This window comes from Myxine glutinosa, chromosome 2 (genome assembly GCF_964187855.1).
Source record: "Myxine glutinosa chromosome 2, kmMyxGlut1.1, whole genome shotgun sequence".
In the NCBI taxonomy this organism is placed as follows: Eukaryota; Metazoa; Chordata; class Myxini; order Myxiniformes; family Myxinidae; genus Myxine; species Myxine glutinosa.
This window is the reverse complement of record NC_136262.1, coordinates 104,118,062-104,131,670: the sequence shown is the minus strand read 5'-3', so window position 1 is coordinate 104,131,670 and position 13,609 is coordinate 104,118,062. Positions and strand designations below refer to the sequence as shown.

The 13,609-nt window shown below is 45.0% G+C and overlaps 1 protein-coding gene across 2 annotated transcripts in view; it reads left to right on the top strand.

The window, feature by feature from the left end:
• The window catches only part of SCAMP1 (secretory carrier membrane protein 1), a 51,557-nt gene extending 38,211 nt beyond the window's left edge, over positions 1–13,346 (top strand). For both annotated transcript variants that reach the window (XM_068107600.2, XM_078772743.1), the window contains exons 8-9: positions 3,908–4,025; positions 10,514–13,346. In XM_068107600.2, coding sequence (XP_067963701.2) covers positions 3,908–4,025; positions 10,514–10,660 — 265 coding nt within the window. In that variant the 3' untranslated portion in view covers positions 10,661–13,346. The remainder of the gene's footprint in view (positions 1–3,907; positions 4,026–10,513) is intronic.
• Positions 13,347–13,609: the final 263 nt, after the last annotated feature.

Sequence of the window (13,609 nt, the reverse complement as noted above, 5' to 3'; positions counted from 1 at the left end):
ATTCGCTACTACCTAAGTACTAACGCCGGCCGGAAACGAGGGAATAACTCCCGCTCAAATCACGGATATGGATGGAAAATGCCGAGCGGATAGCAATCCGCAATCCGAGCTGTTAACAGGTGACTAGACCCGATTCTAAGCGGTTGTGATCGTGCCACGCTTACCCAATTAGAGAAAAGACTGATGCGATCAGATGGAGAGGAAACCAGGAAAATAGGAAAAAGAGATGGGTTTTTTAATTATGTACAAAGAAAGAAGAGGAAACGAAAGAATGTACAAGAAAGAAAGAGGAAGGAAAAGTACACAGGGCAGCCTTAGACAGTCTTATTCTACTCCCCAGACAAACGGGCCCGTCTCACACACACAGGCACTCACACGGGGATGCAGATGGTAGGTTAATGGTCACCAGCGCGTCTAGGCTCCAGTCCGGCTCCGGTCCAGCAGACAAAACCCGGCAGGCAGCTCTCCGTAGTGTAACGCGCACAGACAATTATAATGACGGGGGAAGGCTGGTATATGCGCACGACTCGCGCCAAACGCCCCCTCTCCAATGTCCTGCTTTGAAATACCAATGCCAGCGAGCCCTCTTTGATCAAGCGCATAAGCTTCCTTGCTGTCCTCAGCGAGAGTCCTTTATCACCCTGCAAAATCCAAGTCCTTCTACCACAAGCTTCCGCTGTAAGTCCTCTCTAACATGAGCTCTTCTCATCAGTCCTTAGTGAGAGTCCTGGACAGTCCTGTAAAAAGGCTTTGTGCGCTGGCTTTTATAAGTAAGCCAGCGAACGCTCCGCAAGCCCCAACCAAGCCCTGTCAGGCGATGGCACTCCAGCCCTGGTTGGCTGGTTATGGCTTACCGGTCCTGCCCTGACGGCTGGGTGACGTGGCCACACCTCTTCCCTGGCGCTCCGCCCCCTTTTTCCGGGCTTCACCTCGTGGCTTATGGCGGCGTTGAGCGAGCTCAAGGGCAGCGAGGGCTGGTTTGGGCGGAAGCCCAGAGAGGTTGCAAACGCCGCTGGCCCTAAAGGGCGAGGGCGATGGCTAGCGCTTAATGGCGCCGCTTGGAAGGGGAGGCTGGCAAAATGGACGGAAGGGCCTACTCTTATTTGATTGACGCAATGCAGATGCAACTAGTGGAAATGGCCTTATTCTAAACACATACTAAGAAATAACTGATGTCCTATGGTGACCTACGTGTTGCTTATGGCCTATCTATGGGGTGCTACCTTCACCTTTAATGATGTTATATTTACTTACAAGTGTGGGTTCTCAAAACAGCAACAATATATATATATATATATATATATATATATATCTATATATATATATATATATATATATATATATATATATATATATATATATATATATATATATATATATATATACACAGTGGAACCTTGACTTACGAGTTTAATTCGTTCTGTGACCGAGCTCGTAACTCAATTTGCTCGTTTCTCAAATCAAATTTCCCCATTAAAATGCATTGAAATGCTATTAATCCGTTCCAGCCCGCCAAAAACCACACCAATTTTTTTTTAAATATACAGTATATATAAAAATATCTCGCGCTTTATATTTCACCTGTATGCAGCATACAAGTTGGCAGGATGGCCTGGACTGGAGGTACGCACACTTGACTCTAAACTGTCCAGCCTGGGTTTGAATCCCGACCCAGCTATAACCTGTCATGGGTGTTTCACAGGCAGGGTGATTCATCAATGTGTGTACCGCTAAACTGGGCGCCCCGTTTGCGTCCCATTAGTTGTTGGATGTTAAGGATCTCACCGTGTTTTCCACAAAGAGAAGGCGAGCTATCGCCGGCAGTCTGAACAAGTTGTGGCCTGGCATGCTCTTCTCCTCTGCCGTTATATACGCCCTCCTCGGCATCTTTTTCCAGAAGAGCCCTGTCTCGTCACAGTTGAAGATTTGCTGGGGGATGTATCGTTCGGCTTCTATCAGTTCGGCAAAAGTTAAAATAAAATCTTCAGCTGCCTTCACATCCGCCTCACCAAGTCAACAACACGCACACCTCGCTCATGTTTTTCGACGATTGCGTGTTTTATAGCCAAGCACATCACCTCTTCTTCTTCTCAGCACTGCCCTTGGCACTCAATTTCTTAGGACCCATGGTTAAAACTAAGAAATTTTCCAAAATAACCAAAATGCGAAAACAAAACAGCAGCGATATACGGCAGAGATACTTGCACGGCAAGATAACCACGTGACCGGAACCCACCTGGTGGGGGGTGGCGTAAGCTCCAAAATAACCAAAATGCGAAAACAAAACAGCAGCGATATACAGCAGAGATACTTGCACGGCAAGATAACCACGTGACCGGAACCCACCTGGTGGCGGGTGGCGTAAACTCCAAAATAACCAAAATGCGAAAACAAAACAGCAGCGATATACGGCAGAGATACTTGCACGGCAAGATAACCACGTGACCGGAACCCACCTGGTGGCGGGTGGCGTAAGCTCCAAAATAACCAAAATGCGAAAACAAAACAGCAGCGATATACGGCAGAGATACTTGCACGGCAAGATAACCACGTGACCGGAACCCACCTGGTGGCGGGTGGAGTAAGCTCCAAAATAACCAAAATGCGAAAACAAAACAGCAGCGATATACGGCAGAGATGCTTGCACGGCAAGATAACCACGTGACCGGAACCCACCTGGTGGCGGGTGGCGTAAGCTCGTAACTCAGATCTCGGCTCGCATCTCAAAGCAATAAACCGCCCGAGCGACGGCTCGTATCTCGGAAAACTCGTAAGTTGTTGCACTCGTAAGTCAAGGTTCCACTGTATATATATATATATATACACACATATATATATACATATATATACACACACACACACACACATACACATACACACACACACGAGGCTCATGGAAGAGCAGGGTTAAATTGGCAGTTGATTAGCAGGGCATCAATTGGGCACAACATGCAAAGGGATAACCAAACAGGAAAGCAGAGAGAGAGAAGGGGAGGAAACACTGAATTCAGTAAGTAAGTGGGTTGAATCCAGAAGCATTAATGGGGGTAATAAAGATCATTGGTCAGGATGGGGGTGGCAGTGAGACGGAACAGTCTCTGGAAGGTGGTTCCATAGCTAGGAAAATCAAGGAGTAAAAGAGTTGAGGTGTGCAGTCAACCTGGATTTTGGAAATTTAACCAGGAGGAGGATATTGGAAGAATGTATGCAACCTGGAGTTGTTTCAGAGGGTCGGGGGACCGAGAGCAAAGGGGGAAATGTTGGAGAATAGACGGTAGGAAATAAATAGCACCGACCTGCATGCAATGAAAGCAACGGACCTTGTGCTTCGGCTTCATCACGGGAGAGTCCAATAATTTTGAAAGTTTTGGAATCCATAGAATCTAGGAGAGACAGATGTGATGCTGGAGCACCAGGTCATAGTGGATAGCAGTACTCCATTCAGCTACGGACAAAGGCCTTGTACACTGTGAGTACCTCTGATTTCCCAAGGAAAGGCGTGGATCGACAGGATGACCAATCTGCGACTAACTTTGGAGGCCAGACAGGATGACCAATCTGCGACTGACTTTGGAGGCCAGATTTGCTCGTTGGCCGGGCCAGGTGGGGTCATGGCTGATAGTGAGGTCTAGAGTTTCAAGAGACTAAACCTCTCCATTGGATGACCAAGGAAATGTATAGGTGGGTTCCTTTGACGATCATTCCGAGTGAGACTGTGGGATTTTGCTGGAGTGTTGGATGTATTCACAGCATTGAAGGACATTGTGGTATTTTCCAGATTTTTAAAACAGTTGACAACATGAAAGTGGATATTTTTGTTTTTTTGTTTGTTTTTGACAGTGCACAGCAACCCTTTTCTTTCACTGTTCTTTTTTTTTTGTGCTGATGTTTTGCATGTGATTTAAAGTGGATGGATTGCGTCTTTGGCTGCCCTGAATCGTAACATTTTCGTTGGGATCTTGCTGATGTTTCTGGCAGCCTGCTTTACTGCCTCGGCTGTGCTGGCAGCCATCCTTCTTAAAAAGGTTAGTCCACTTCTTGTGCAGCTATTTTGTTGTGTACACACTATATTTGTATTTCACGGAGGCCAATTGTAAGCCGCAGAATGTCGACGTTATCCCTTTTTTTGTCCCCTGTCGCACCGCGGAGCGAAAGGAGGACTATGATTTCCCCCCCCCCCCCCCCCCCCCACCGTCCATGTGTCCTTCTGTTCGTGCGTGCGTACGTGCGTGCATGCGTAAGCGAAGGACGGCATTCGGATTTGGTGTGGGTGCAACCCACGTCAAAATCCAAGATGGCTGCCGCCATGTATGTCTGACACCATGTATGTCTGAACCTTGTGAGAGGAATATCTTGAAACATAAGCGAAGTACCAACTTCTAATGTGGTGTGTTGGTGTATCTAGGCATAAGGAAGAACCCTATCGAAAATTGGGTCGCCACGTCAAAATCCAAGATGGCCACCACCATATATATGTCTGAATCTTGTGAGCAAAATATCTTGAAAAATAAACGAACTACTAACGTTTGATCTAGTGTGTGGGTGTATCTACGCATAAGGAAGAACGCTATTGAAAATTGGGTCGCCACGTCAAAATCCAAGATGGCCGCCGCCATGTATGTCTGAACCTTGTGAGCGGAATATCTTGAAAAATAAGCGAAGTTCCAACTTCTAATCTGGTGTGTGGGTGTCGCTAGGCATAAGGAAGAACGCTATTGAAAATTGGGTCGCCACGTCAAAATCCAAGATGGCCGCCACCATATATACGTCTGAATCTTGTGAGCGAAATATCTTGAAAAATAAACGAACTACTAACTTCTAATCTGGTGTGTGGGTGTATCTACGCATAAGGGAGAATGCTATTGAAAATTGGGTCGCCACGTCAAAATCCAAGATGGCCGCCTTGCGTCTTCCACTTTGTCAACTCGCATCACTTCATCGACGGGGGACCGAGGCGTAACGCTTGTTTTGATTGGGGACACTAATTACATCTACAAGTTAGTTTGTTTTGCCAATAGCAAATCCCCCAGATCTTGTTTTAATTGTCCCCCGTCGCACCGCGGAGCGAAAGGGGGACTATGGTTTTCCCGTCCGTCCGTACGTGCGTCCGTGCGTGCGTAAGCGAAGGACGGCATTCAAATTTGGCGTGTGGGTGTAACCCACGTCAAAATCCAAGATGGCCGCCGCCATGTATGTCTGACGCCATGTATGTCTGAACCTTGTGAGCTGAATATCTTGAAAAATAAGAGAAGTACCAACGTCTAATCTGATGTGAGGGTGTATCTAGGCATAAGGAAGAACGCTATTGAAAATTGGGTCGCCACGTCAAAATACAAGATGGCCGCCACCATATATATGTCTGAACCTTGAGAGGAATATCTTGAAAAATAAGTGAAGTACCAACTTCTAATCTGGTGTGTGGGTGTATCTAGTCATAGGGAAGAACCCTATTGAAAATTGGGTCACCACGTCAAAATCCAAGATGGCCGCCGCCATGTATGTCTTTACCTTGTGAGCTGAATATCTTGAAAAATAAGCGAAGTACCAACGTCTAATCTGGTGTGTGGGTGTATCTACGCATAAGGAAGAACGCTATTGAAAATTGGGTCGCCACGTCAAAATCCAAGATGGCCGCCGCCATGTATGTCTGATCCTTGTGAGCGGAATATCTTGAAAAATAAGCGAAGTACCAACTTCTAATCTGGTGTGTGGGTGTATCTCGGCATAAGGAAGAACGCCATTGAAAATTGGGTCGCCACGTCAAAATCCAAGATGGCCGCCGCCATATATATGTCTGAACCTTGTGAGCGAAATATCTTGAAAAATAAACGAACTACTAACTTTTAATCTGGTGTGTGGGTGTACCTGTGCATAAGGGAGAACGCTATTGAAAATTGGGTCGCCACATCAAAATCCAAGATGGCCGCCTTACATCTTCCACTTTGTCAACTCGCATCACTTCACCGGCGGGGGACCTAGGCGTAACGCTTGTTTAGATTATTTTGTATACTAAACTTGGTTTATGGAAGATTGAGGTGGCAGAGGGCAAACAGGCAAAAGGCAACATGCTGAAGTCGGGCAACAGGTGGATGGAGGGGAAAGTAGAGGAGGGGAGGAAACGCAATAACCGGCAAGTAGGAGGATTGGATGAGGTATGGTTGATGAGGGTAGAAAAGATCGCAGATAGGGATGGTTGATATGAGATGGTGGTGTACCGACTGCCAATGTGAAGCCACGGAAGAAAGAGTGGGAATGAACTTCCTCGAGGTGGTGGTTCCACAAACGGGAGAATAGAGGTAAAAAAGTGGAGGTGTATGGTAAGCCTGGATTTTAGGAGTTTGACAAGGGGAGGGTTTACTGGAGGAGTTCGGGAGGGTCGGAAGGCTAAGGCAGTAGAGGTAGCAAGACGAGAGGAGAGGTGGTTTAAACAAAAACGGTGGCTGCCAAGTTGCCGGTTACGTGAGAGCAACAGACATTGTGATTCGGCTTCATGCAGTAGGATTCAAATAATATTGTTTTGGGTTTCAAAGAATCGATGAGAGGTGGCTGTGATGCCTGGGTGCTGGCCAGTGGGAGGGGAGCAGTACTCTATTAGCTTTGGACAAAGGCCTTGTAGGCTATGAACAGTTCTGATAATTCGAGGAACAATGGAGGATGCCCAATAGCTGGCTTTGTTTACTTAATCGACTGTGTGCAGGATTGCCAACTTGATAAATAGACATCTTCAGCAGCAAGTTGCTCGGAAGTGAGTTCAAGTTGCTGGGATGTTAGTTCCTTTGAGTTCTCTCATACTATGATCTAAATTGGTGAAGATGGTTCTCTGATGCCAGGAGAGCTTTTGTAGTGAAATGATAGGGTGTGCACACTCCTCAAAATGTATTGGAAGCTTGGGCAGTGAGAATCGTCACCATGTTGCTCAGACTTTTATGAACTCGAGCTAAACAGTCCCTCTGTGGTTTATATTGTGGTTCACTTGTTTTATCTATTTTATTTTTTTTTCATACAATTTTCAACCATCCATTTGTCACCCATTTGGTCAGCGGTGTCCGAGTGTGCCTGGGTGGTGTCCGTGTCAGTTCTTTATTTCTTCTGGGCTAATAAAACTGATTTATCAATCAGTACAAACTCCCTGATAAACCGTCAATTAAACGGGAAAACAAAACCAACCAATCTGTAATGAACATGCCTCCGGCATTTTAATATGCACTACTAACACCTCCATCTTCACTCACACCTTCTTCGTCTAAATCGCTTGCATAAGGCTCAAAACGATTACACGGGCTCAACTATTATGCTAATTACTAGGCTTTTATTTATTTTTGCATTCTCACGTCATGAAAACGAACTTTGTGTGTAAATGGCCTGCCTTTGGCCTACCAAGATATTCTCGATTTTGGCTTAATATTTGAATACATATTTTATTGTTTCACCGGGCAATGCCGTGTACCTCAGCTCATCCCTTATAAAGAAGACTCATCAATGCTCAATATGTTATAGCAGTAAGTTCGGTAATAAGAAAACAAGAAAAACAATTGGTTAAGAAATTAAATTAGAGGTGTTAAGCATTTTGATGCTGAGGAACGAGCGGTTGATACCAGGAGAGCACTTGGGGTGGCCCAATAACTCCACCACTCTCCACCTCTACAAACAACCTCCACACCCATCACTGGTCAGTACAACACAACAAAACAGGCATTTTAAGGCCATTTTCCCTGCTAGAGCGGGGTTTAGCCTTGCGGGCCCCATGACGATCTTCTCCATTTTGCCCTATTTTCTGCATCTCCCCTTGTTAACCCCCTTGCCCGCATTTCTTCTTCCATCACCTTTAGCCAAGTCTTTCTCGGTCTTCCCCGTCCTCTACTTCCTTCTACATTCATTTCCATCACTCTTCTCAACAACTCACTTTCATCCTTCCTCAACACATGACCAAACCATCTCAACCCCTTTCTCTTCACAGCATCCATCACACGCTCTATTCCCATCATCTTTCGCAATTCATCATTTGTCTTCCTCTCTCTCAACGATACTCTGCACATCCACCGAACCATTCGCATTTCCACCCTTTCCAGCCTTTGTTGCTGCTCTACATTCATTACCCATGACTCGCTCCCATGAATCGTATCACTTATCGCACATGCAGCATCCACCTTTTCTTTCAGCTTCAACGACACTCCCCTCCTCTTCAGCACGCCACTCAGTTCCCGAAACCTCTTCCATGCACATCTCACTCTAGCAACCTTGCCGAGTATGATCCACCTTCTCCATTCAGCATGTCTCCTAGGTAACAAAATGTTTTCACACCTTCCAGCTTCACGCCGTCTCCAAGATCCAACTCAACATTTCCTCCATCTGCAGCTCCCTCTGTGCACACCTTACACTTGAATGTAGCTGCCACACTGGTTAATGACCCTCTCAGACCACGACATTTTTGATGAACCCACTCGGCGCACATTGTATATTGAATGGAGTTCACTCCGACACCTTTCCTGCACACAGCACACGGCCACTTCCCAGTTCTTTCCACCTCACCACATGCTTTACCACTTGCCATCACCTTCGTTTTTCCGATATTCACCTTCAGACCTTTTGTCTCCATACATTCCTTCCACTTGTTCATCTTCTCCTTCAGTCCATCCATACTCTCCGCAATCAACACCAGATCATCTGCATACAACAACTCCCACGGTAAACCCTCCTTTACGTTCCGAGCCAGCACCTCCATCACAGCTACAAATAGTAGTGGACTTAGTACCGACCCCTGATGCACTCCCACCTTCACCTCAAACTCACCAATGTTCCCGTCCTTCGTCCTTACAGCTGTGCTCGCTCTCTCTCGTACATTGCCATCACTACTCTGATCAACCATTCCTCCACTCCAAACTTCCTCAATGCCCATGTCACTACTTCACGTGGAACCTTATCGAATGCTTTCTCCAGATCAACAAACCCAAGAAACAACTTCTTCTTCTTCTCCATGTACTTCTCCTGCAACTGCCTTCCAATAAAAAGGGCGTCTGTCGTTCCTCTTCCTGGCATAAATCCAAACTGTATTTCGTCGATCTCACTTTCTTCCTTATCCTCGTCTCCAACACCCTTTCCAATACCTTCATTCCATGCTCCAATAACTTTATCGCTCTGTACAAGCCATGGTCCAGAGGGTCACCTTTCCCCTTGTATAGAGGGACGAGCATACTCAGTTCCCAATCCACTGGAATGCGACCTCCTTTCACCACCAGATTACAGATCTCTGTCATTCTCTTCACACCCCAACTTCGCGCTGCCTTAAACATATCTCCCACAACTCCCATCGGCCCTCCCGCTTTTCTACTCTTCATTGCTTTTATCGCTTCTTCAACTTCCTTCTCAGTTATCTTCTCTGCCGGTCCTAAAACTGGGTTACTCTCGATGTTACTGGTTACTGTCTCGAGGTTACTGGTTGCTGGTTACTGGTGAGTAATATATTTATTTTATATTTATAAATGTTTTATTTTAAAATGGTATTTAATTTAGCAATATGCTATGCATTGTAGAGTAGTTCAACTTTTAATGCACTGTTCCTGATGAGAAATGTTCAACATAACCTAACTCTAGCTTTACATTAATTAGTATGGGGAAATGTGATTCACCTAACGTTGTTTTGCTTAAAGTTGCATTTTTTTGAGAATGCAACCAAATGTATGGAGAAACCAAAGCGGTTTATTTTATTATTTTACCTGCCCAAAATAAAAACTGCATTATCTGCTGAAGGTAATTGCATAAATTGACTTAAAATCAAGGCGGTTCTGCATTTCAATCTAACAAGTCCACCAGCTCCTCGCAGAAGCAGTCGGAAGGGCCATGTTGTTATCGTCTCTGGGGTATATAGATTATGGTAGATCTAGGCTTGGATTTGTTTGTCTGTGGGGGATGCCGCAAGCATATAATGCCTCAGGAGCGTTGGGGTTTCTCCCTTTCAGTTCACTGTTTAAAAAAAAAAGAAGTAATGACACGTGTTTGTCCTTTTCCTGTTTTATTCCGGTTGAGGTTCCCCACAAAATGCCACAATAAGCTATTTATGCATGTTAACACGGCATTTGTTCCAGGAAGAAAACATCTTGTGGAGGGGGACATTATTAGTATTTTGTGATAGCATTTATATTCTGCTATTATCATTAGTGTTATTAATTTATTAGAAACGGCCTTGGAAAAATGACACGTATAGCTAGCTATCTTAACACAGATATACACCATAACATGGATTTGCCCAAAGCAACCCACCCCCTCCCCCATTCCACTTGGGGAGGGGGTTAAATTATGTCGCTAAAACCTCCACCGTGTAACTCTTCGTCCTGTCAAGTTTGGTTGAGATTGAATAAATAACAACCAAGTGCATCATGGTCAGACAGACACCAAATTGTGTATTTAGTGTGATGTTAACTGAGCCGTGATCCAACGCTTCCTCCATGATGAGCTGCCCTGCTCCTCAGTAAGACGATAACAGTGTTGAATATTTTGACTGCCTCTTCATTTTCAGGTTCATTCCTTGTATCGCACGACCGGTGCCAGCTTCGAGAAAGCCCAGCAGGAGTTTGCCTCGGGTGTGATGGCAAACCGGACGGTGCAGACCGCCACGGTTAACGCCGCGTCGGGCATGTCGCAAAGCGCCTTCAAACCAAACTGATTACCGTCTGTCTTGGCACCGTCGAGTCCGGCTGGGCACGGCATCCACAAAATAACGTGGGCAATCAACGGAGCCTGCACAATGGCCACTTTGCTCATTCGTCGATTCATTCCTACACCCCCCCCCCTCATCCCCACCACTCCCCACCGACATTGGTTTTGAAAGAAAGGGGCGAAAAGCATCTTTGCTTTCCCTTTTTTATTTTTGTGGACGGGAAATTGCTTCAATATCCAAGTTGTCGTGCTTTCATAATCCGAGCCCTCTCGATTTTGAAAGCATGTTAAATTTGTTGTAATTGTTTTTTGAATAGGCTACATTGTAGTCATATGTGAATGTACTGTCGGGTAGCTACCCCCGTGGTGTGTTCAACCGTTGACCCATTTGTTCCTTGCGTTTATCGCACATAGTTTGAATGTCCTGGTGGACTGTTTCCTTTTCTTTACGATACAATACATTATGTAGCTAAAGGATGCTCTTTGACTTTACAAAATGTTTATGCAGTCGAATAATGCTCATTTTAAATCTTTAAACAAGCTAATGCAGTGTTGTACGTACACAGCAGGTTCTTTCCGTTTCCAATCACACCTGACTGCGTAATGTTTGGTTTTTGTTGTTATTTTTAGCCCAGTTCTTCCAAAGAAGGAGTCGAGACGGCTGCATAACGCAACTCTTTGTACCTGCTCTAGCTGCACCCTGCGGCCCGATTCCTGCACTCGCTGCGTCGTGCGTTCCCGTCACCGGCATTATGTTTAACCGACTGCTCCCTCGCTGCACCTCACACTCTGACCGCTCGGACGTCTCTTCTTTGGCGCAATGCAAGTCTGTTTCATCTTGTGCAAGCCGTCGTACACAAGAGGTTTACCGTAATTTGTACATACTTCAGAAAGTTGTTTATAGCGTGTGCTTGATTTGTCATCGTCATCCCGCAGTGCACGTCCTTGGCATTTCCTTGCTTTGGTACATCCATAAAGCGGGGGGAAAAGCAAACGGCCCTTAAAAATTGGATGTTTTTCAGACTTCCTGGATTATTTATTTATTTTACTTTTCGGGAGAATTTTTTTTTTTGGCACAAACGTTTGACGTGAGTGAAAGCAGAACCGCACCGAGGGGAAATACAAATTCGTTTGAGAGTGACTGTTGTGCAGAGTGCGGTTATGGCGAAGTCGAGCGTCCATTTTGATTATTTCGTGCAAGAGGTGTATGAAGGTGTTAGTTATTTATTATCTAATTATACAGCATGGTGATTCCGTGGGTTCATAAACGGATTTTTTTTCTTTTTTCTTTATCAAATCCTACTTTGCCGTTTTACTTTTCTCTTTATGTTGTTGCTGCCTGGGCCCTGCCTTGTTTTTCTGAGCGGATGATACGACCACTCAGGCTGGACAACAGTTTCCTTGTGGATGTAAAGTGAGTCGAACAGCTGTAAAGTAAATGCGCTTGTTTTTAATGTCGATCCGGGCGTTATTGCAACAGTACTATGTATTTTGGTTTTCGCAGGGAGTAGTGTCTAGGTGCTTCAGGAAAAGAAAAGAAAAAAAGGTCTTGCTGGTCACTACGTTACCAAAATGTACTGTCAGGCGAGTGTTTCAACCATGTACACTCCAAGTCTTGTCGTTCTTTGGGAAGCCATCGTTCCCGGCGTTGCACTCACACACTAATGCAGAAGGTAGAACACCATTTATTTAAACGATTTCACACTGTTTGGATAACTATGTATTTCCGCATTTGCTAGCAACGAGTCGAGCTTCTACATTTGCTGCTGGTGGGATCACAGACGGTGTCACCTTTTTTGACTGTGTCGAACTCATCTGCTGACAGCCGTGATAGTAGGTACATTTAAAACTGGTTGCATATTGGTTTTGTAAATGTTGCACACAAAGCCTCATTTGCTGTGAAACGCGGTCGTTGGTTTCGACTGGATCCTGCTTTGGCAACAAGGTTGTCGCGTGGTGTTTGAAAGCAAATTGTCACGAGCTTCGTTCGATTTGTTGGTCGAGTTGTTTCGATTGCAGACATGTGCATGCTGTTTGCAGTGCATTCGTCCGAGCTTGTTGTGTGTTGCTTTTGGTGTTCGTTAGATCTCCCACCCTATACTATAAACCCAGGTCACAACTTGCTCCCTTCCCACAATGACATGTATGATAAATATTGGAAAAGTGCACCAACCATCGTTTATTGTCGCTCGATGGCCTTTAACTGAGATGTAGGCTTGGGGTCAGCGAGTTGTATTTGCTGTTTGAAGGTTGAAATTTGTTTGTGAGGTTGAGGCAGAGTCCGTTTTGCTTGAAGCGAGTTCACCTGCTTGGTGTATATCTTTCGCTGCGAGACGATTCGTTAATGCTTTGCGCCGCAGTTTGACCTCCTTGGATCTGCCTCCACCCATACGTGTGTGTGTGTGTGTGTGTGTGTGTGTGTGTGTGTGTGTGTGTGTGTGTGTGTGTGTGTGTGTGTGTGTGTGTGTGTGTGTGTGTGTGTGTGTGTCATACATGCACTGCTACTCTTGCTTGGGCTTTAGCAGAGAGTTTTTGTTCTTTATTTTTGTGGAAGGAAGTAAAACAGCACTTTGGTTTGATTTCATTGGATCCCCTGGCCCAAGACTTCCCTGTGACTGTTGATGATGATGAAACATGTAGGAATGTCAAATTCTACCTTGGATGTAAATAACAAATAAATATATCACAAAGTACTTGTTTCACTTTGTTTTGGCAGATACCACTTTGGTCTTACAACCAACTAATTCATAGTCTTTTACAAAATTGCAAATTATGTAAGTGCAATAATACTCATTGGGGATCTCTAAATTTTATTGGAAGAAGAACCTCTTGAATGTCAAGTGACTATGTAAGACATCGTTTCAGCTTTATATAAGCAGATTTAACGTTTTTCTTTTTGGAAATGTGCAAACGTGTTTTCTTGCATTCAAAATGAACTACATATTTGCACTACATG